The sequence below is a fragment of the Camelus bactrianus genome, chromosome 16 (genome assembly GCF_048773025.1).
Source record: "Camelus bactrianus isolate YW-2024 breed Bactrian camel chromosome 16, ASM4877302v1, whole genome shotgun sequence".
NCBI lineage: Eukaryota > Metazoa > Chordata > Mammalia > Artiodactyla > Camelidae > Camelus > Camelus bactrianus.
The window spans coordinates 32,286,790-32,311,638 of record NC_133554.1 but is presented as its reverse complement, the minus strand read 5'-3'; the positions used below and the strand labels follow the sequence as shown (position 1 = coordinate 32,311,638).

The 24,849-nt window shown below is 33.1% G+C and overlaps 1 protein-coding gene and 1 long non-coding RNA gene across 3 annotated transcripts in view; one reads left to right on the top strand and one right to left on the bottom strand.

Moving 5' to 3' along the window:
- The window catches only part of NPEPPS (aminopeptidase puromycin sensitive), an 88,458-nt gene that overhangs the window by 20,222 nt on the left and 43,387 nt on the right, over positions 1 to 24,849 (bottom strand). The window contains exons 1-11 of one of the 2 annotated variants that reach the window (XM_074342954.1): positions 19,126 to 19,142; positions 13,844 to 13,958; positions 11,584 to 11,705; positions 8,808 to 8,915; positions 7,339 to 7,539; positions 6,793 to 6,889; positions 6,648 to 6,681; positions 5,697 to 5,811; positions 3,473 to 3,637; positions 2,468 to 2,572; positions 2,010 to 2,070 (exon numbers count right to left, since the gene is read on the bottom strand). In XM_074342954.1, coding sequence (XP_074199055.1) covers positions 2,010 to 2,070; positions 2,468 to 2,572; positions 3,473 to 3,637; positions 5,697 to 5,811; positions 6,648 to 6,681; positions 6,793 to 6,889; positions 7,339 to 7,539; positions 8,808 to 8,915; positions 11,584 to 11,658 — 961 coding nt within the window. In that variant the 5' untranslated portion in view covers positions 11,659 to 11,705; positions 13,844 to 13,958; positions 19,126 to 19,142. Of the gene's footprint in view, positions 1 to 2,009; positions 2,071 to 2,467; positions 2,573 to 3,472; positions 3,638 to 5,696; positions 5,812 to 6,647; positions 6,682 to 6,792; positions 6,890 to 7,338; positions 7,540 to 8,807; positions 8,916 to 11,583; positions 11,706 to 13,843; positions 13,959 to 19,125; positions 19,204 to 24,849 lie in introns of those variants that run through there. The other variant, XM_074342953.1, reaches the window with a different exon arrangement.
- LOC123618418 (uncharacterized) overlaps positions 1 to 24,849 on the top strand; it is a 110,034-nt gene that overhangs the window by 42,216 nt on the left and 42,969 nt on the right. The window lies entirely within an intron of this gene.

Here is a 24,849-nt window from a genome sequence, read left to right as displayed (position 1 = left end):
ACTGACCAATTCTGTGGTTCTTTCAGGTTCAGGAATCAGTGGGCCAAATTAATGTCCCCCTTGCCTCCCCATTAAGTGAACTCTATTACAAAAACTGATCTTATGTTCTAAGATGTTCTTAATTGTCCCAATTTATTTATTGTTTTAAAGTTACAATAAGCAAAAGACAAACAGGTGAGCTGAAACAAGAACACAAACAAATGGAAACATAGTCAAGATCATTACTAAACAATCATTCACAAACTTAAAACTATTATACCCATTCAAATAACAAAAGTTAAAAAATACTCAATCCTGATGAGGCTGACGTAAAACCCATATGGTCAAACAGCTCTGGTGATAGAATAAGCAAAACAACAGTACAATGTGGTACATACTATAATGGGGGCATGAACAGATGAAAAGCACTTAAAGGAAATTCCAAAGAATAAAGGCTTCACAAGAGTTGGTTTTTGGTCTGCATCTGGAGGAAGAGTTATTCATTAGACAGACAGAGGGAAAAAAGGCACTCCAGGTAGACCATAAGTGGTCGATGTACAAAGAGGAAAGTATAAGAAAAGGCAGAAAATATCAACAACAGCAGTATGTTCAATTAGCTGAAGACAAAGGCACATATGTCGGAATAACAGGCAATGAGGCTAACAGTGTAGGCAGGGGCTGACGTGTTCAAGACTGTATGCCTTACAAAGATGTATAGACTTTATTGTGAAGGGAATGTGGCATCTCAAGTGTTTTTAATCAATAGGGTGTTGCAATTAGATATTCATTTTAGAAAGATAACCCTACCTAGCCTCATAGTGAGAGATGAAACTGAATAGAGTGGGACAAGGCAAGTAGTGAGTCAGAAGGCAACTGCAGAATTCCAGTGGAGAGATCATGAAGGCATGAATTGACGGAGGGGCAAGAGAACCGACAGAGGGCACTAAAACTACTGCAAGAGGATAAAAACCATGCATGGCAACTAAAATGTATTTAACTGCCAACTGTCTTTCACAAATAACAAAAACAAACCAAAAAACAGTTGCACGGTATATATTCTGTAACAGTTACCCTTTGGTAGGCTAAAGTATGGCCCATGAATCAGTAGCACTGGCTTCACCTGGGAGTTTATTAGAACTACAGACTCTTGGGCCCCACCCCACACGTACTGAATTAGAAACATTTTAATAGACCTTAGGTGATTAGTTGTACATTACAGTTTAAGAAGCACAAGGTTCTTTCCTCATGTATTATATACATGCATGCCAAAGTCTCATAAAGCTTGTAAGAGTACATTTTTCTGTAGCCCTGCTTTAAGGAACAGAAAGCATCTCTATTTTACAATCTAAGATGGAATTTACAAGGGGTGGCAAGAGGAGTCAAGGCTAAAAATCATGTCCTGAACAGAGAGGCAAATAACTGTATTTTTACCACACAGGTCACAAACCTAAGGACAAGCCAATGGCCAGCCCTCTCTGAACTTTTATCATTCTATTAGACACTAATGACATCACACAAATCTTTTTGTTTTTTAAATTATTCTTGTTCACTAAAGAACTTAACTTCATATTTAATCAACTGTTACACCTTTATTCTTCCATTTGACTCTGATATCCAACAAATTAGACACCATCATAAAATCTTAAGAATTTACTTCATTGAAAATCGATAGTTCCACAAGTTCACTCCTAAAAATGGTTCTTTTGCAGCTATTTTAATAGCCAATGGTCAACTGAGGGCAATAAAACCACAAATCACCAAAAAGAACAAGCTCTGATAAGGTAAACAGAACTATTCAGATGCTTTAAAGTGGCAAAACATTGAGCAGTGGCAAGGAGACTACTGGAGAACGACCAAAAGGATAATGGGTCCTGATTATGTTGATCTATGACATAACGCATGTCTTCAGATAAGTCGCTTTATTTCCTATCCATCATATGGAAAATTAAATATTTTGAGAAAAATAAAATGTCACACTCTGGAAAGTATGCCAACACTTTCCATTTCTATCTCAAGCTATTAAAGATTACCTGTGGCAGCATTCTTTTGTTGGAACTTGGTTAAATACATGTTCATTCCTTTCTTAAAGTCCTGAGAAAACACAAGTTTTAAAATCCAGGATAGTCAGAACTCAGAATTAGAGGTTATTTGCATAGTAGTACTCAAAAACTAATTTACTCAAATTACTTGTGTGTCAGATTTACTAAAAAACATATATTCCTCTAATGTCTGCTGCCTTTTGTTTAAGAATGCATACTTTTGCCTTCTACTTTTGCTTTTAAGTTTTATACCAGACTTCTACCAACGCCTAAACATGTTTGCAAAATCATTCATCTAAGAGACCACAATGGTTAACATAAAAATAAATAAAGATAAACCAGAGTAATATCTTCAAGATTCTAAAAAAGCTACTTAGGAACTTAATCTAAATAAAATCAAACTTTTTCTTCATGCAAAACTCTAGATTTTAAAAATTGCTTCTTTTTACCTTATCCCCAATGTAGTCATGTAGCATTCGGATGACAGATGCACCTTTGCTATATGATATAGCGTCAAATATCTCATCAACTTCAGACGGATGGCCCACACTGACCTGGCAGACAGTGTGATTCAGGGTTATGACAGGAAGCAGACAGCCTGTAATACTGAATTACATAAAAAGCTTTCCAGGAAAACCCTTCTAACTCATAAGATACTTTCTGCCTTTAGGTGACTCATTATGTATAATGATGATCATTAAAAAGGGTGTAATAACTAACACTAATAAAACAGAATATATAACATGATGCCCATCATTTCTTAGGGCTTGGGTTCCAGTCTTGGCTCTGCTTTGCTGGGACGCAAGTCACTATCGATCTGTTTGGGGATAGGGAGGTGAGGGTGAGGAAGGGAGAGATGAAAAACATTTGACTTACATTTGATTTCTTGCCTTAATTGTAATGGCTTACAATTATATAGGACCCTGGTTAAATATGTCAAAATAGACTATAAGTCTAGTTCTTTGGAGGCAAAATTTATACATATAAAGTAGCTGAAATAAGGATAGGCTAAGTCAAAACAAAGTATATACAGAAACAATGACAATAAAAGAGTACATTCAGAATTTTCTTTGAAACAAACAGAATCATAAATATTTATTACCCAACAGACATGGTTCTCCCATACTATTCAATAAAAATCTATTTAGTGAATGCTTTTGCTTCTACAAAGATCACAGATGTTTTAAAAGAAACATAATTAGAACTTAGTCTTGCTAGATTTTCAAGAACAGAAATATGAACTATAAAAGCAAATGACATCACCCATGCAATTTTCTTTTCAGAGTCCTAAGTATCTCTATAAAAAATTAGTTATTTCCTTTGCTGTACACCTGAAACTAATACAATATTGTAAATCAACTATACTTCAATGTAAGAAAAAGTATTTGAAGAAAAAAATTACTTATTTCATTGAAAATGAGAGAAAAGGCCAATGACTGAAAATTAAGTCTCACTTCAATAGGATGGCTGTTATCTAAGGCGTCAAGCTCCTGGGCACGGGTGTAATCAGCAGAAACAAACTGAGTCCAGATATCATACTCTGGGAAGCAGTGGTCTACACACAGATATTCAATCCATGATGCAAAGCCTTCGTTTAACCAAAGATGAGTCCACCATTCCTAAAGACAAAAGATGGAAATACATAAAGAAAACAAAACACTTGTCATTCCACTAATTTGAAAAACTTGTATGTCCCTTCCACTATACGCTAAAACTCTTAATGAACTAAAATTCAGTTCCGAACACTGAGTAAATAACTCACATCTCTGAATAAAAAAGATGCCAACAAAGGCCAACTGGTGACACTAGCATTATCACCATTGCTAAGTAACTTTTTAGTACTAAAGGTAGAAAAGGAGGAAGAAGAAGGGGGATGAAAAACACCCCAGTACGGAAAAGGAGAAGAGAGTGGATAAATGTAGGCAAGAGCCTACACTGTCATATAAAATTTAGTTCAATAAAGATTTCCCTTAAAAAAAAAAAACACTAGAAAGCTACCAGGACCAAACAAGGAAAACTTGAAACTATTTCCATGACTGGGAAAAATCATTGTTGACTGACAAGTTAAATTTTCTAGATAAACAGAAAAGCAGTTCTGCTTATATAAGGATTATGTAAAATTAACAGAAATGTCATGGCAGTAAGTAGTTCAGTAATGAATGGTGTTTAAACATTTACGGAATATAAAATTCTCACTTGTTAATAAGAATTAATAGAGGAGTGGACAAAGAATATAATGGGCCACAAATAAAATCAACTTTTAAAAAAAGAAATCAACTTTTTAGAAAGAGATTTCAATCTAATTTTCATTAAAGTTGATTAAATCTCTTATGAAGAGAAAGTAATATTTATACATTTCAGATAGATGCTAAAGGACTAATGCAATGGTGAAAAACAAAAGGGTATTTTCAAGTTCTTAGAGGATCAAATATTTTCAGTATTAAATGATAAATGGCTATTTGTCTATGTGCACTTACTTAACTAACAGCCTCCACTAGGATAAGGTGGTACAAAGCTAGTTATTTTCTACCTATCTCTAAGCCCTTGAATTTCAGTTAAAGAAACAACTGACATCTAATAACTACAAGTTACTCAAATCCAGTAAAAAGTTATTTAAAAGCAAAATGAGAATGTGCTTATTTCCCCTACTAAAATTTATTGCTAGTTAAAAAATTGGTAGCAACAAACTTGCTGCATTAGGAGAAAAAAACATTTCTGTACACATTTGAATACTGGTACTAGTATACTTAATTCCACATAGAATTACATTAAAAATTTTTTTTACCCCTAAGTAAAATTTAAACATCTAAAGCAAAAAGTAAAGGATTTATGTTCAAGGGCTAATTTTTCTCTAGAAACTCTCTCAGACGTGTAATAGTTGCTAAATGTTTTACTTTCTTATTTCTGTGATATGCAAGACTAAAGTAACATCCAAGTTGGGCTCTGCTCTTTGGGAGCCTTAAATGCCATCAGGGAATTTGGCTGGCTCTAGAATCTCCAGTTCTTTGTAGAGGTATTTCTAGTTCACTTTTAAACCCTGTGCTCTAACATAGTTGGCTGCTATAGACAGTACTTATTTAGAGTAAGAGGGAAAGGTCAAGACTAGAGGACACTGCAAACACTACAGTAAACAAGGACTTCAAAAGGACATTTAGAAATTTCAATACACTTCACAGTTATTCAGTAGTTTCTTTGCTTTTATTTCTGTCAAATTTCAACTTAACATTTTAGGCAATGAAGAAAATGACCCCTAAAACATCTTTACCTAATCAAAAATAGTTTGTTATTTATCAGGTTACTTTACAGCCGGTGAACCACATAATATATATGATCCAAGAAACTACAGTTAGCCCAGAATCTAACTGCATGGAACCTCTCTACCCAAGCGAAATCTCTTTCTTTTACCCAAATTAGTATCATGAATTCCCCCATTTGCAGGAAGTATTTAAAACAGTGTAGGAAGTATTTTCTGTTGACTAAAGACTGTCTACATGCTCTTGATCAACACGGATATTCTGATAAACACTTTTCAAAGTGGACCTTTTAAAATAAAGTTTTTCCATCAAAAAACTACTTTTTTGGCACACTGTTCCAGCCAAACCCGAAATACTATGTAGCCAAAATACGGTGCAGCAAGATGAAGATAAATATATTTGAGCACTTAAAAATATTAAATACCATAGTAACAAGATTTCCAAACCATTGATGGGCGAGTTCATGTCCCACAACCAGAGCAACCCACTGGCGTGATGAAGAACAGGAGTTTTTTGGATCAATAAGCAATGCAGTCTCCCTGTTTAAAAAAAAAATTTTTTTAATAAAAGTATTGCAATAAAAGCAGGCATGCATAAGTGAGGGTAAACAGTAAATAAGATGGTCAAGTTAAGCTTTAGGGATGTCAAGAAAACATTTCCTCAGGGTACACAGGATAGAAAAGTTCCAAGAAGATTAAAGACTACTCCAACAGAATTCATACAACAGAAGACCAAAGACGCGACATAAGTTTAAGTATCAGTTTGTTTATAGCTGTCTGAAATTTTAGAAAAATTTTTTTCTAAGGAATTAGGGATTATTGTGCAAGACAAAGAAGACAGTCTTTCCATTAAAAGAAAGGGAGCAGCAAATGGGGGAAAGATGCATTCCACAGTCCCCAAAAGAACACTGAGCATGCTGTCCAAAACTTGACTCATTGAAGAAGGCAATTGAAAGTAGAAGGCAAAAACTTGTTTATAGATGCTGCTTTTAAAATTATACAACCCACATGTTTGTATTGTGATGAAAGACATGTAAAAACTTGGCTAAAAGATTATTAAATCAGGGAAGGTTCTTCAAGCTGGATATGGAACTATGGAACTACTGGGAGGAAGAGAAGGCACTGAAATGAGAAACAGCCAAAAATACATCTACAAATGTTACTAATGCCAGATGCTCACTTTAAAATCTTACACTCTCCGACAGTAGCAACAGAGGGTGTCCATCTGCATTCCTAAAATGTTCACGGAAGTGGGAGGAGGTACTAAAATTTATGGCAGATCATAAAGCAGAAGCTACTCAACTGTACTTAGGAATGAAGCTCTCATGAAATCAGTGATTAAAAAGATAAGGCAGGGTAATAGATCATTAACATACCTATAAGTAACAAGGCCCCAGTTCTCCATGGCACCTTCATAAAATAAATATAAACATTTATTGATATGTATAAATATATCTTCTTCAAAATCATAAAATTCAAAAAAGTTATTACAGTTCATCAATAAAATGAAATTTACTTTACCAGCTGCAAAGTCTGCAATAGCAATGAGATCAATTTTAGGTAGAGGATAAGGAACATTGAAGTAGTCCTTATAAAAAGGCAGGGTTTTAGCAGCAACCTATAAAAGTATAAAGAAAAGAACCATCTGATAAATATTTTACTGTAATTCATATAGAAATCCACAAAGGAATCCGTTGCAAGCCAAATATCTCAAGTTACTAGAAATCAATCCTGGGGAGCCCCATTTCCAAAGACTGCCTTAGTCCTAAGCTTTATATACGTCAGCCAAACCTTAATCCATTTATAACTCAGTATGAAAAGTATAATCACATATTTTCCCACCTACTCTCTGGATAAACAAATTCTACTCTAGTATTTTCTGAATCACTATCTTGTAAAATATTAATACAACACCAAAGTTCCAAGATTCTACTAAAAGTAAAATCAAAGGTAGCATAACAAATTTCAGATTAAATTATAATAATTGCACTAATAATTGATCAGAAATGTAAATTCCCCAACCTGAAGTTATGGACTGTTGGAACAATCCTCTTCAAGTACATTTACCTCTAACGCAAATTTTCCTTGCTCTGCTTTGCCAACAGGGGTGTAAACACGGACACACACACCATCTTTTGACCTTGTTTCTACAAAGTCATATTCACCCACAACAAATGCCACCAGATATGTAGACATGACAGGTGTGCGAGCAAACTTCACTTCCACTACATTTTCATCATCAGGGTATGGTTTTCGCTCAATTACATTCTTAAAAAAGAAAAGAAAAGAAAAGAAAAAATTTAAACAGACTGACATTAAACACCTTAGAGCAATCATTAGCCAAAAACTGTAGGCTTTGTTGCCTTTCCTACCCCCTTTCCAGCATTGCTTACTTCTCTATCCCAATTCATCCAGTGCTTTTTTGTAGTCAAGACCTTAACTATTAAAAAGGAAAGTGATCTGATAAAGCATTCACACTAAGAAATTGGAGTCTAAAGTGTTAAAACTACCAAGGATTTGCAAGAGAAAAGAAGCAACTTTTCCTGAATACCTATTAATATGCCAGGTACTGGGATGTTTTAAGTAAGATCTCAATACTCTTCAAGTGAACTAAGAATAGGAGACAACAAATATTAATGAAAATAAAATATAATCGTGGAATCAGACACTTCAAAGAGTACAGATTTCTAGATTTAGAGCATTCTCTGTACCAAGGCTGGCTCTAAGCAAATTCATGACAAAATCTCCGCTTTACCTTTGGAGTCCCTAATTTCCCTTTGGTGTTCTCCCTATTTTTCCTATTCAGGCTCTCAGTTTCCTTAAGTTCTCCCTGTTCTTTCTTCCAAGTGAGACTTATCCAAGAACTGATCTGATGAATTCATTCATACTAAATTGTAAACAAACATTTATTTCAGTTTGAAATATAAGCCTCCTCTCTAAGAATATTTAAGAAGCGAATCTACGGAATTCTCTCCACCAATAAAGGAGGCAAAAGTCAGTTATTTTCAGGTACAGCAGGCATTCCAAGTTCCCTAGACTCATATTTTAGGCCACAGGGCACTTTATGTCTTAAATAAGTCAGTCTTAGACGGTACACTTCAAGTAGTGAATGCTTACCCTTATGGATGAGGATCAACGACAACAGTGAAGGGAGCATATTCCAATAATATAATCAGCCAAAAACCTAAATTCACTTCATTATGTGGCTATATTTTTTGGTGTTTAATAAGAATATCAGACTTTTTTTTCTTTCAGGTTATATTTGTTAAACTCATTGCTTATTTAGGTTTCCAAATTAAAGGAAGTAGATAATCTTGTTAATACAGTTTACAAGGAATTTCTTCCAGGAGAAGAAAAACTCCCCAAATAAGGCAATAAAGAAAAATAGGGCTTATGGAATAGAGAAAACTAGCATTTGTGTCCCTGTTATGTGTCAAGCACTGTGCTGGGTGGTTTCATGCCATCCCATCTAATCAGCAAACCAAATATACTAAAGCTTATTCAAAATATAAATATATGCACAAACACATACATACCATGTTTGATAAAGCTACTCTGTCTTTAGGAACAACCAATGAGATATCAAAAGTTGCTTTGATGGCAGGCTCATCCCAGCAAGGAAAAGCTCTCCGGGCATCAGTAGCCTTAAGAATAAGAAATACAGAGTATCACTGAATTAACCTACAAGAATATTTCATGAAGTAGCAGCCATTTCTTTTTATCATTCATTCATTCCCTTGTTCAAATATTTACTTTCTACTCAGTGCCAGGCAATAAGCTAGGCACTGACTACAAAGAAAACACAAGGCTTACTCTCACTGCCACATCAGCAATTATCCAGGAACTAGGCCTGCTACAGAGCTTAACAATCTATAGTATTAGAAACACTGACAATTATATTTTTGTTTCTAATGAAACATTTCAATATTTCAAATTTAATGCAAATAGCTTCATTTATAATGTTAACACAACACAGAGCACAGGAAGGTCACCAAGTATACTACTATAAGGATTCAGAGTTGAGAAAATATGACTGGTTGCCTTTCTGGCTTTTATTTCAAAAATAAAAATGAAAATATTTTCAGAATCTTTGATATGCTTTGTTCTTTATCCATAATTGTAGCAATAGGAATAAAGACAGATGCTCAATCAATTCCAAACAGATCATTTGTTTAAATGGCATTTCCATATACTACATATAAAACTGTCACCACTTGACCTACGTATTTAAAGAGACCTCATTCTTTAAAAAGAAAAAAAGAGCAAACTTGTTGAAGCACAATAAAATTTAGTAGTGCAGCAGAATATCAGTTATAAAAGAATCTTTAAAAAAACAGAAATAGAACCACTGACAAGATTCTGTATCTTAAAAAGAAGTAACAAAGTATGAAGAAGTAAAGGAAGCACGTACTTCTGAAAAAGGATTTCTCCAAGAAAAAATGTTAGACAGCTGACTGCACTCCCAAAAAATTAAATAAATTGTTAATTCTGTTAAAGAATAAATAAGACATTTGGAAAAGTAAGCAGAGTATAAGGGAAAAAATGGGAGCACAGAAAAATTTAAATTAGGAGCAGCAGCAGCAGCGGACAAATGAATTTATACCAGAGGAAATTAAATGAATGACACAAATAACAAGATTTAAGTTTCTAAAATATCCAACGGACAAAGTGATAAAAGCAATTAAAGGCACATTTGGGGGACAGACACTAGAGCTAAACCTATTACTAACTGATGTTCTTGAAGAAGAGATCAGAACAGAAATCACAATGAAGATGCAACAGAAGAAAATACAGCTACACTGAAGACCTAAATCTGAATATCAACAGGGCTCACCAACTGCTAAAAGTTAATGAAAAGAGAACACTTGGTGAAATTTTTTAATTTTTATGTACAAAGAAACTGTTGAACAAGCAACCAGGAAGAAAATAAAGCAAAATTTTAAAATGTGCTACCCTACAAAGGGAGAAGAAACATTCTAGTCTGACTCCTCCCACTTGACAAAATGAAATGTGAACGACTCGATATTTAGGCACCTTTGAAAGAGAAAAATTGTAAGTCAACTGTACCACTCTTATCATTGAAAAGTTGGGCTTATTACTCATTTTAGCAAGGGAAAACTCACATCAAAGGGAACAGAACCACAGGGTATCTCAGTAAGAGTGTAAGAAAGAACCTATTATGTGATTTGGCTGAATGATTTGGGGGAGAATTTAAGGAAGAAAAGATTCACTCTGTTTGTTTTTGTTTGTTTGTTTTTGGTGGGGGAGGTAATTGTTCTTTTAACGGAGGTACCGAGGATTGAACCCAGGACCTCGTGCATGCTAAGCACACACTCTACCTCTGAGCTACACCTGACCCCTAAAAGATTCACTCTGGAAAAAAAAAAAGATTCACTCTAAGTTGGGTGCTGTCAGAAAGTGGAGGCAATTTTATAAGTATCTCAATAAATCTTATCTATAGACAGGGCAGACTACAGTGAACCTAAAACTGCAATTGGTAAAGTAGTAGCAGTCACTCATTTTAACCAAAAGGGGGAGTTGTTTGCCTTTTGTGACCTTGTTTTTGCTTGGATGAAATTATTAAGTGCCCTTGTTTTGTTTCACTTTATCATGGTCTCAGAGTAGTAACCTTGTCTGATGTTGGTATTCTATGATACTATTTATGTCCAATAAGAAAATAACATGGGCTAGCTGTGAGTGCTAGGACTTCTGGATGTCAGGGGCTGTTCTTTATTATATGCTCAGTAAAAACTGGTCATGTATAAAGGCATATTTTTGGATGTGCAAAAAGACTCAAGAAGTATACTCCCCACATATCCTCCCTTAAAAAAAAATCACTTGGAGACACACTCCAGCTAACTACTCCAGGATGAACAAGTGCTCAAAACGGCTAGAGACAAACACTGGAATCACACACACACACGTAACAAAATTATATCCAGAGAGAATGATCCATATATATCTATATATCTCTGTAATAGCTGCATAACATACATACAGGTCACAAAATGTCAATACCTGAATTGCTTTTATACTTTGTACCTTTCTTAATTTGTATTACCCTCTCGGTAGATGACACCTGTGGCTTTTTCTACTAAATTAACAGTAATGCTGCTATAAATAAAATCATTCCCTAGCCCAAACCCCTAATTCTCTCCCTTCTATAACTGAGATAACTGGCTGAATATAAAATAAAAATTCCAAAATCATTAATATAATTATGGCCTAGCCTCAAATAATCACACAAATAATAGAACAGACCATTGTCAGAATGTCTAATTTAAGATCATAATATTTTAGAGAATACCATACCTCAAACTGTGTGACAGCAGCATAGCGCACCTCTCCAGAAGGGGTAGTATATTTACTTCTATAGAAACCTTTCATTTTGTCATTCAGCTCCCCAACAAAATCTATCTTTAAGGTTCCTGTACCTGTGATTAAAGATAAATGAAAACACTTTTATGAAGATGTTAAGTACAAGTTATCAAAAATATGTCCTTAAGACACTAATTCAGCTGGCTATTTACAATGTTCAAATCATTCCTTCCTTTCTCAAATACTCCTGGCAATGGAGAGAATATAGTATTCACTAAAGTAAATGGCAGACTGATCTTAAAGTTAATCTTAAAGTCATGTTTTATGGTGACTGCTTAGACAGTACTTTAATTTTACTAACTTAGTCTCAAATTACCAATACATGAAGATAAAAGCAGGAAAAGAAATGAGCATTTATTATTAAATGCCTGACAAGCTACTGTGCATTGGTGCTTTGAAAACATTTAGTTGGAGTAAGTACTGTCTCCATTTTTCCAGATGAAGAACCTGAGCCTGAAAAGTTAAATAACTTGCCCAAGGTCACACAATTACTAACAAGAATGAGATAAAAACTTAGGTCTGTTTAATCCAAAGTTTATGTTCTCTACCAATTATCCTATACAAATTGGTCCTTTTGGATGACTTCATGCCAATTATTCTATCATTAAGACAAGACACAGATTTTTCAATCCAAATGGAACACTGATTCCATACTTTGGTTAAGGAACTATAGGAATAACCAATGATTTGATCAGCAAAAGGGCATAAAATAAACTTTTATAGTCACCTCAATCATTTGAAATCTGATAATATTAAAGAAATACATTTAATCAATAATTATTAAATGTAAATAAAAATGCAACCTGAATATGTATTCTATGGTTATATAAGAGCAAAATCAATTTAGATAAAATGGGAGTTTTTATGAGTATATATACAGCTGACCCTTGAACAATACGAGTTAATACACCTATAACTCATACTGGGCCCTGTATATCTGCAGTTCCTTCACATTCCCAGATTCAACCAATCTTGGATTGTGTGGTACTGTACTATTTACTATAAAAATATCTGAGTATAAGTGGGCCTGTGCAGCTCAAACCTGTGTTGTTTGAGCATCAACTGTACTTTCTTACTTAACAGAAAAGATAATCACAATTATCTAGTAGTTATCTATTAAATTCAGGTGCATGACAAAACAATAATCCCATTCTACATTTTACAAATCCAGTCACAAAAAAACTCAGAAAAATGTTAACTTTGTAACTGATCCTTTTAAAGTACCTACTTATAAAAGGATCTAGAGCATGGAATTCCAACAAATCAAAGACATAGTATGACTATAAAGTAATTAGTCAACCATACCAAAACTTTTATATTCTAATGTTTCAAACTGTCATTTTGGAATGCTGTAAAGCAATGACACTGACATTGTTCAAAATGTTCTTGACTTTCCCTCTGACATATCCTTTTGGATGTTCTCAAAGTCAAATCTTTACCTTCCAAAATTGAATTTGCTTTTTGGAAAGTCACGAAGAGTTCAAGTCTACAAAATGAGATGACAAACTGCAATCTGTTTCTAGACAAAACACTAATTGTGTCTACGAAGTAATTAAACTGATTTTCTTATGTGCCTCAAACTGGTTCTGAAAGTAATTTCAAGTGAAAATTTCAGACCTTTGCAGCAAAGTCATCTCTAAAGAAAGTGCCACATGCTTAAAGTAATCATGCTGGGAAAACACAACAAAACAACACAACTCAACTGAAGCTCAACTGAACAGATGTTCATGATAGTAATCTTTTAAAAAATTATACATTTTGTCTGAAGGGGACAATAAAGATCTTTTTTCTTCTGAAGAGAATGACAGATTACTGGGACAGTAAATAAGAATACAGTAAAAGAAACTGAAAGGATTCTAAATGATTGATACTAAGAAATTTAACTATAAATAATGCAAAATTTCTCTCTATTTTCATTAGGAAATTACTGATTTTTTTTAAAAGCAGGTATGTTCACATTAATAAAGTTTACAAGGAATATCTATTAGATTATAAAAACCCCTTTAAAGACAACTGTTTGATGTAATTTTATGTTACAATTCCATAAGTGGAATTGGCCAGTCTGTTTTCACTAAGTCAACTGTTAAGACGTCTTTTCTATAACTCATATTCCATGGCAATTCTACTTTAAACTTTTCTTATTTGGAATAAAAGTGGATTTAAAACTCATAACTAAATAAGAAAGGCTGCTTACACTTTTACTTGGTTTTAAATCTCCCAGGTCATCAAACCATAACAAGATATTGACAGTGACTACTTCCAAAAAGTGGCATACTAAACAAAATACAAGTATTGGGAAGGGCTATTACCTGAAATTCAAACAAAACACAAGTTAAAGTTTTTCTAAAATGTCTAATAAGTTTAATTAGTGTCACACTGTAGAATACTAATTACAAAAGTATTTGCTATTAATATAGTAGAATTTTAGGGCAAAAACAGGAGAAAAAAGGACTTCATGGTAATTTCATTTATCACATTTACACTATATTGAGGAATTGATTGCTAGAATGTCTGATTTTATAGCTATTTTCACACATGATTGACATTACTTCCTCAAATTAGATACCTTATTTCAATAACCAATGTATGCAATATTTATATTCTTAGGGTGGTTAACCATTTAAAACCTATAATAAGCTCATTTATAAATTAAACAACTAAAAAATCAGGACTTCCTCCAAAAACCTTATTTGTTTAAAGCTTAGGAGAGTATAATACTTGTAAAATCCGAAGTAATAAAATTGCTAACAAATTATTAAAAATTTAATGAGTCTATCAAATGCCATGAAATTTAACACAGTTGTTTACATAAAAAGAGAATAAAGGTCTTTGCCTTTTTGTCACCATTTCTTATGATCCTGTTTTCCACTCTTCAAAATGTTAACATCTTCTAGTGTTTCTCCAAATAAACGTCACTCTACAGGACCTTAATCACTGATTTTGAGGTTGTTAGGCCTTACAATGATTATAGTAACTTAACCACTATTCTAGAATGGTGTCAATTTCAGAAAAGAAGATGTTTTACTTAACAATATAATAACTGGCATGACTGTTAAGTTTGATGAGGCTAAACACAAAGGCTACGAATGTCCTTTTAATATATATTCAGTATTTACTTCATTACCAGAAGAGAGACTACTTAGTAAAATTTGAAAAAATAAGGACTTCATTCTTAAAGAAAAGAATGACTGACTGGGTAACTCTGACCCAGACAATCTTGGGAAAATATGAAAGCCAATGATTTTCAAACATATTTATAGATATTCAATAATTTAACACAGTTATATTTGCAAGTAAGATAATTTTTTTAATTCCAATATTCATATCAGTTACTTAAATATATCATTACATTAGCTAAAAATCTCCAAAACTCTGTCAAATGATAGTATACTCATGGTCATAACCTTCACTGACTTGTTTCTGCTTTTATAAGAAATGACTTAACAATTTACCATGTCTGCTGTAAACAGTCCTTATCAAGAATGATGCAGCTCTTATATACTGAAAATAAATGACCTCTTATATATATAATGGGAAAAGAAGAAGGGTACAGAGTATTATGTATAACATACTAACTTCTGTGTTCTTAAATGGTATATACATAAATGCTTACAAAAGCATGGAATAGTTTTTAAAGGATACATGGGAAACTGATGGCTGTTGAAAGAGGAAGACAGGGATAGAATGACAAATTTTCAGTATATATCATTTGAATTTTAAACCACGTCCTAGTATTATATACTTTAAATATTAAATTAAAAAATAAAAAGAGCATAATGTGGTGGTTAGCAGTGCAAACTTTTGAGTTAAACTGCTTGGGTTCAAATCCAGGCTCTGCTACTTACTAGCTGTTGACCTTGGGCAATTTATTTAAGTTAAATAAACCATCTTGGTGCATTCGTTTCCTTATCTTGAAAGTGGAGATAATAGAATCTATTTCAGAAAGGATTAATACATTAGTATTTGTAATGCACATAAAACAATACCTGGCACAGATTGAGCAGTCAACAGATACATGTATTCATATACATGTATACATCATACACATACACACACTTTCTAGGAATTTGTGTCTAATTTTACCTGGTGAATTCTAGCTAATACATTCTGGCTTCTTTGATAAATACAGTACTTCAAATTTTTTGATTTAATAAATTATACCAAATTTCCTGATGCTAAACAACTGAATCTATGTTATCTTTTTTTCCCTACACATTCTAGGTTTATGTATCCTCTTGGACTATTTTAAACCACTTGTAAATGTTTTTGCTCCTCTCTTCTTCATTTTTTATTTCATTTATTTCTGCTCTTAAATATTTACTTCTCTCTTCTGCTTCCTTCAAGTTACCTATTCTCTTTGTCTAACTTTGATCTTGATGTATCTCAGCTAATTAATTTTCAGTCTTTCTTCTTCTAACTAAATATCCTCTCTGAAAGTAATGTTTTACCTGCATCTCACATGCTTTGATATGGAGTAGTTTCATTATTCAGTTCTAAATATTTTCTAATTTCCAAAACAAGTCTTCTCTGACTAATTAATTTTCAGAGGTACAATTTTTCCAAATATATGAGAAGGAATTTTTTTGTTTCTCTTTCACTACTGACTCTAATCTTTTCACAGTGTGAACACAGAATATAGTCTAATGATACAGATTTTAAGTTTTTAAAGAATTTTATGTTATTTCTATCAAAGTAATAGTTCATAGTTTAAAACCTCACATAGTTCTATAGGCTTACATACAGAAACTACAGGCACCTACCCAATGTTACCTTACTCTCTATACTGGCCCCAGCCGCATCTCTGTAATTTCTAATAACCTTGCTTATTTAGCTATTTTTTCATTTTTCAAATTTACACATTATTTTCTTCTTACTATAAAAAGTGAAGTTTTAGCTAAACCACATCTCCACTCCTACATCTTTTACAAAGAATTAAATTTTCTATAACCTTGCAATTAAATTTTCTATAACCAAGCATAGAATTCTATGCTTGAAAATCAGATTTACTCATGATTTTGAAGGAATGGCTTCATACGCGTCTAGTTTCCATTGCTCCTGATGATAAATCTACTGTGATTCTGATCCCTGAATTTTGAAGGTAATCTGCCAGCCTTCCCTCCTTCTTCCCCACTCCCTCATCTAGGGTAGAAATCCTGAGAGCCTCACTTTATCCCTAAAAGTTTTAAAATTTGCTTTGGTGTGGGACTTTTTACATTTATTGAGTTAGTCCCTCTCAATGTTATATTTTTTCAAACTTAAGGCTCCTGCCCCATGAGTTCAAAGGTATTTTCATGTTTTGTATCTTTAATAATTTCCTCTTCCCATTTTCTCTGTTCTCTCTTTTACCAGATGGATGTTGAGTCTACTAGATTGGCCTCAAATCTTGTTTGGAAGATACCTCTATTTCATCTTCCAAACTTCTTTTGGTTTTTTATTTCTAATGTATTATAATTTCCGAAAGTTTTCTTACTCTAGTTCTTTCTGTTTGATGGTAGTCTATCCTGTCCTTGTTTAATGGGTGTAATATTAACAACATCTCTAAGAATATTAATCTGTTTGGGTTTTTTTTTTTTTTTGAGGCTTTCTTTTCATTTTTTCATTTCTTTTTCATTTTCTTTTTTTTTTTCTTCCAAGTTCTTATATTTCTATTATACTTATTGTTTTGCTTTTTGCTTTATCTTTCATATTAGAAGTTTTTTCAAATGTCTGGTAATTACTGCCCCAGCGACTTTGGGCTTGGCCATGCTATTTACTTCCACCAATGAAATGTGCATGGACATCACCATCCATGCATAAGTTTTAAATGTGTCTCTGTGGTTTGGCTCTGTCCCTGTTCTTGAGCTTTTCTGCCCTCTGCCAATGTGAAAGAACAACATACTGCAGGTAGTAGCTGTTCACTACAGATCCTAAAATGAGAAGACTTGTGAGCATAGTGGAGCTCAGTGAAGTTGGTGAAATGGCTGCAGATGATCAGCAGTCCTCAGAGTCAAGTGTAAGCAAGAAATATTTGTTGTAAGCTACTGACACTTGTGATCCATTTGTGGGTTAAAATGTGCACATACACTTATTATACATAGAGTATTTCTGGAAGGATTCACTAGACAATGGAAATAGAAGGGGTCAGAGAGAGGGAATCTCAATTTTCATGTTACATTCTTTGGTATCTTTTAATACATGTTCATGGTAATCATTTACTTTTATAATAATTTCACACAAAACATCCCAGTTAGAAAAAGACAAAATGAAAGATCTTCAGGAATACCAAAATGAAAGACAAAACTTCTCTAATTTAAAATTTTTCTAAAAATACTTTTATATTAAGGGAATATATTCTCAATATAAAAATTATGGAAACCACAGAAAGGTATAAATGAGAATAAAAATCATCAATGATGTTAAAAACCAGACATATAATTTCATTTGTACCATTTTAGAGATATGATTCATCACCCTGTATATGTAATTTTGTATTCTGCTTTTCAGTTTTACATTATAATAAGCACCTTACAGTGTTAAGAATTCACAAACCTCACTTTTAATTGCTATATATATTCCACCATACAGATATGTCGTAATTAGCTTAATTATTCCCTTAGTGTTGGACAAATGTATTGATTCTAATTTTTTTACTACCTTAAGTAATATCTCAATAGACATGTGTAGGCATAAAGCATTTCCTGTATTTATGATTTTTCTTTAGAATACATTCCTATTACCAGAATTGCGGGGTCAAAAGACATGAACATGTTTAGGCTTTTAATACATACTGCCAGACTGCTTTCCAAATAAATTACATGGATTTCCACTCCTACCAGTAATATCAAGACAGTCACATCATTGAGAATCTTTTTTTTAACTTCAGCTCACATGACAGGCAAAAACTGGTATATCAGTAGCTGTTGTTTCAATATTTCTCATTACTAGGAGGCCAAATATCTTTTCACATGTTTATTAGTTATTTGTATTTTCATTCACACAAATTATCTGTACCTTTTCACGTGCTCATTAATAAAAGTCTTAGTGCTTTACCAATTGATTTGCATATATTTTTTTCTATTTTATTAAGCTTAGAAAGTCTAGTTTCTTTGTCCTTTTATACAGCACACTACATAATAACATATCAACAACTCTTTCCTTCCATGCCCTAACTAGCATAATATCCATCTAATCGCTGGTTGTACCTCAAAATCATCCAGATTCAATTAATAGAAGATGGACCTAGATAGATGTATTTTTTAAAAACGGAAACTGAAAAGGTGAAAACAATGCATTATATTCTAGGATAGGATGATCATTTTTTGTTTTCTTCTGGTGGCCCAAAAGTTGCAATGAACTTGACTGTTTCTTAAACTCTATCTTCACACTTAAAGGTGGGGGGTTGGGGGGGGAGGGCGGGGGGGCGGTCATACAATAAAGAATTTTTGAAATAAGATGTCACTGTTCATTATGGGATTTTATAAAAGCCACATCTCTTACCTGGTTGGAGAGTACTAGGAAAAGACAAGGTGACTTTTTCATCTTCATTCTGATAGTTGAATCCTGTAGCATGTATTTCTGGAATAGAAAAAAAAAGTTACTTCACAAACCTGACTGGACTGGTAAGACCAAATCCAGAATGCAACAATTAACATTTTCAAGAGCAAAACATCTACTAAAACTAAATATTCTTATTTTAATAAATTAAGTTCCTATTAACAAGCGTATCATTTCAAACTAATCTACTTTAGGCTATGTAACCTAAATTAAATATGCTCCTTAAAAACAATTACACATCCTATATTAATTTACAAAACTTTTATGACATAAAGCTACTATAAATGAGAAAAGGTTTTCTACCAGATTCCTAGAAACACTTCATTCTCATCTTTGTGTGACTATGATACTGCTTTATATGTTGCAGTCTTACTTAGGAACACTGAAAGATTGAGCAGATTGCCAAGATTCGTATTAAAAGATAGTTCATTGAAAGTTCTGTCCCCTACCCAAACATAGGTAACAATTCCACCAAGGTATACTTACTTCCAGGGAAATTCTTTGTTGTTACATTTTACAGAAATAAAAAAGGTATTAGAGGTGTGTGGATTAAATTAAGGCTTTGATTTACTCCTTACCAGGAGTGAGAAGAGAATGATTATTTAATGGATACTTCAGAATGCTTAGTTGACACTTCAGGAAAAGAGCAAAACAGATCAACTCCCAACCACATCACATTCCCATTCCGAAAGAAAAACAGCCCAAAGAGGTAGCCTCAATAAACATATGAAAAGATGTTCAAGATCTTTAACCATCAGGCAAGTCAAAACCACAGTGAGATACCACTTCATACCCACTAGGATGAGTATAACCAAATAGATAGATAATAGTAAGTTTAAGGGAGGATGCAGAGAATTTGGAACCTTCATGCATTGCTGGTAGGAATGTAAAAATGTTTCCAAATGCTCTGGAAAACGGCCTAGCATTCTTTAAAAGATTAAATACAGAGTTACCATATAACCCAGAAATCTCACCGCTAGGTATATATCCAAGAGAAATGAAAACATACATCCATATAAAAATTTATACACAAATGTTCATAGTAGCATTATCCACAACAGCCAAAAGGTAAAAACAACCCAAATATCCATCAATTGATGAACAGATGAAATGTGGTATACAATGGAATATTATTCGACAACAAAAACAAATGAAGTGCTGATATATGCTACAATATGGATAAGCCTTGAAAGCATCATGCTAAGTGAAAGAAATCAGACACAAAGGCCACATATTTATATGAAACATCCAGAATAGGCAAATCTATAGAAACAGAAAGTAGATTAGTGGTTGCCTAGGGCTGGAAGGTTATGCAGAAATGGGAAGTGACTGCTCATGGGTACTTTCTTTTTGGGATGATGAAAATGTTGTAAAATTGATTCTGACGATGGCTGCACAACTCTGTGAATATACTAAAAACCACTGAATTGTACACTTTAAGTGAATGAATCGTGCGATATGTGAATATAATGTCTCAATAAAGGTGTTACTAAAAGAGAGGTAGCCTTATTAGTCACAGGGTTAAGTTTGATATGAGTTAACAGTGATTCAGATTTAGTAACATTCTGTGAGCCAGGCAAGATGCCCACAAATCACTCTTTTTTAAAAAAATGAATCACACAAAGATTAAATTTCCAATGTTTCTAATACAAACATGTCTGTATAAAGCCAAAATCTTTACAAAACCAGAAAGAAACCATGATTTCAGATTTTAAAAAAACTTTAATCAATTATCTCTCATTTTACAGATGAAGAAATGAGGCATATAAAGCTAATGATTTGCCTAAGGTCACACAAGTGGACTAGAACTCAGTTCCCTTCCTACTCCAATTGCCATAATTCTTAGTACTATATCATAGGTTAGCTCCTAAATTTGAACAGAAACTCAAGACTTGGTATACATATATTACTGATGAAATATCTACTGAAACAATGACTTTTGCTGGCAGAAACCTGAGATATGCTCTAACTTGATCCCCAAGAATAGAATTTTAGCCTACAGGGAAGCAAGAAACACTTCAAGGGTTAAGAATGAAACAATCCCGAATTGTACCGCTAGATTATATTCTATAGCAAGTGCTTCTGAATGTACATATTAACTATATTACATGTGTACAAAAGAGAGCAAAATTTCCTCCAAAATTCTATCTTAGTAAACAGAGAGTAATCATATATTTGAATTCTTAAAAAGTCTCTTGTATTATGGCATACTCTTCCAATTACTTCATATTAGACAACATGCTACTTGGCAAACGTACATTAGAGTTTGAAATAACCTTGGTCAACTGTAGTTTTGGATATTCTGTAAATGGCACCATCATTTATCTAGTGGCTCAAGCCAAAAATATGAATCATCCTAACTCCCTCCCCTCTTGTCTGTCTCTTATACCACAATCCAAAAAGCAAATTCAACAGCCTATACCTTTAATTCCAGACTTTTCAACGTCTCCACCACTAGCGTCTAGGCCAATGTACCATTATTTCTCTCCAAGACCACGACAATAGCCTCTTAACTGGTCTGTTTCCACTTTTACTGCCTTATTATCTGTTCTTCACACAGCAGCTAATCAGTGAGATCAAAGCCTCTAATGGAGTCCTAAAATATTCAGAATGAAAAACTAAATCTGCTTGAGCTACGCAATTGTTTCTCGCAGAGGACAAAAGAAAAAATTTGATAAATCAGATTTCATTAATATTTAAAACTTGTGATTATCAAAAGACACTATTAAGAAAATGACTAGACAAACCACAGCTCAGAAAAAAATAGTTTATATTTATGACAATATCTAGACTATACATAAAAACTACAACTCAATGATAAAAAGACAGACAATTCAAAACATGGGCAAGAATCTGACACTGGACTTAGCAATCAATATAATTCTAGATATGTTTCCTCAGGCAAGGGAAACAACAGCAAAAATAAACAAATGGGATTACACCAAACTAAAAAGATTCAGCACAGCAAAGGAAACCATCAATAAAACAAAAAGACAACCTACCAAGTGGGAGAAGATATTTTCAAATGATATATCTGACAAGGGGTTAACATCCAAAATATACAAAGAACACATATAACTCAACAATAACACACATAACTCAACAACAAAAAACCAAAACGACCTGATTTTAAAATGGACAGAGGAACTAAATAGACATTTTTCCAAAGAAGACATACAGATGGCCAACAGGCACATGAAAACATATTCAACATCACTATTAGGGAAATGCAAATCAAAACCACAATGAGATATTCCCTCACGCCTGTTAGACTGACTATTATAAAAAGATAAGAAATAGGGGGGAGGCTATAGCTCAATGGTAGAGTACATGCTAAGCATGCACAAGGTCCTGGGTTCAAGCCCCTGTACTTCCATTTAAAAACAAACAAACAAACAAAACTATTTTGCCCGCCCCCACAAAAAATAATAATAAAAATTTTTTTTTAAAGGTGAAAAATAACAAATGTTGGCAAGGATTTGGAGAAAAGGGAATCTTTATCCACTGCTGGTGGGAACATAAATTGGTGCAGCCCCTGTATGGTGTATTCCTCAAAAAATTAACAGAACTACCATATAATCCAGCTATCCTACTTCTGAGTATTTATCCAAAGAATACAAAAACACTAACTCAAAAAGATACATTCATCCCTATGTTCATCACAGCATCATTTACAATAGCCAATATATGGAAACAACCTAAGCACCCATCAACAGATAAATGAATAAAGATGTGGTATACATAACAATGGAATATTACTCAGCCATAAAAAGATGAAAGCTTGTCATTTGCAACAAAAGAGTGGATCGTGAGGTTATTATATTAAACTAAGTAAAATAAATAAGATAGAAAATAACAAATACCATATGCTATCACTCGTATGTGGAATATAAAAAACTAGTAAATAACCAAACAAGGCCAAAATAAAGGAACAAACTAAACCAAACATGCAGATACAGAGAACAGAGTATTGGCTACCAGAGCTGGGGTGTAGGGGTGGGTGGTGTCTGGGAAAGGGCAAAATGAGTAAAGGAAATGAAATTTTTGGTGGTGAGCACACAGGGTATACAGAAGAAGAAATATAATGGTGTACACATGAAGCATATAACAAAATGTTGTCGAGGATGTGGAGCAATAACTAGAACTCATATTTTGCAGCTGGTGCCTCTTTGTTGTTCCTCAAAGACCACAAGCATTCTCCAACCTCAGGGTTTCTGCAACTTCCTAGAAAGTTCTTTCCCCAGTTATCTACACATTTTATGTCATTCAGGTCTCTGCTCAAATCACTTCTTTAGAGATCTGTTCCGTCACCTTAAAGAACAGTCTTCATTTGACATCCTCTTATTGTGATTTCGAGTACTTATCACTACTTTACATCATATATTTGTTATTATCCCTTTTCAAATTGAATATATATGTATCTGGAATGTTGATTCTTGGTTTTGTCCACCACTCTACCTCCAATGCCAGAACAGTTTCTGGCACATAGTATGTCCAGTAAATATCAACATAATGAATAGATCACTTCAAAAAGCAAGAGACTAAGCAATTACATCATAGAGAGCAACAATACTATCCATATGATATATTAATATAAAACCAATTTATTAATGTTATATGAATGGGGATTTATGGCTAGGGAGAAAACTTCCAGTTACAACATAATTTAGTGATTCAAGAAAGGATCTATGTCAAATACCTTAGAAGATAATATTTGCTCTAGAACAATTAGATTGCTCAAAGAGTAGAAAGCCACATATGTAAAGTCTGAATATTATGCTTCCTTGAAGTACAGAAGAAAAGACAGTATTTCTAAATTAATATTTATATTAATTTAATACTGATATCAATAAGTTTATATTAACATATTTATAATTTAAAATGTATACATATAAATTGAGCATTATAAGTAGACACTTTGCTATGTCATTTATAAATGATAAAATTAAACCTAACCAAACTTAAACCTTGACTAAAAAACTTTCTAAAAAAATCTTTAAAATGGGAGAATAGAAATCTTGTAATTGGGCATACGTGGTTATTCAACTCTCTAAGCCTTCGTTTTCATACCTATAAAATTAAAATCATTGCCTGCTCCTTAGTTATCTGAAGTTTATAAATATACTTTATGTAAAGTGCTTAGCATAGTGCCTGGTTATGTTATTAAAAAAATAAAACACTTTTTTCTAGATCATAATATATCTAACACAGCTCTGTATTAATTCAACTACAATTAATTCATTATACCTATATAAATAAGGAACATAAAAATAATTTGCTGAAATTACTTATCACAGAGAGCTACATTTCAGAAAGAAAATTAAATAAAAAATTAATTAAAAATTAAATATAATTGGCATTTTCAAATCTGTAGACATATACATATCTGGATATAAGCATGCATGCACTGAAGTGTGTATGTTAGTGATCTACTAAATAGAAGCAGAACTTGAATACAACCATAACATATGTAAAGCCATAACAAGAAAAATCTTACAGTCAAAACTACTACAATATTCACTTTGACTATTAAAGTTTACTAATGACACTAGATACCTACAGAGTTTATTACAAGACAGACCTATAAATTGGATTTTAAATGTATTGTTTTAAAAAGCAATTGAGATAAACAAGTTTCTACTGTATAGCACAGGGAACTATATTCAA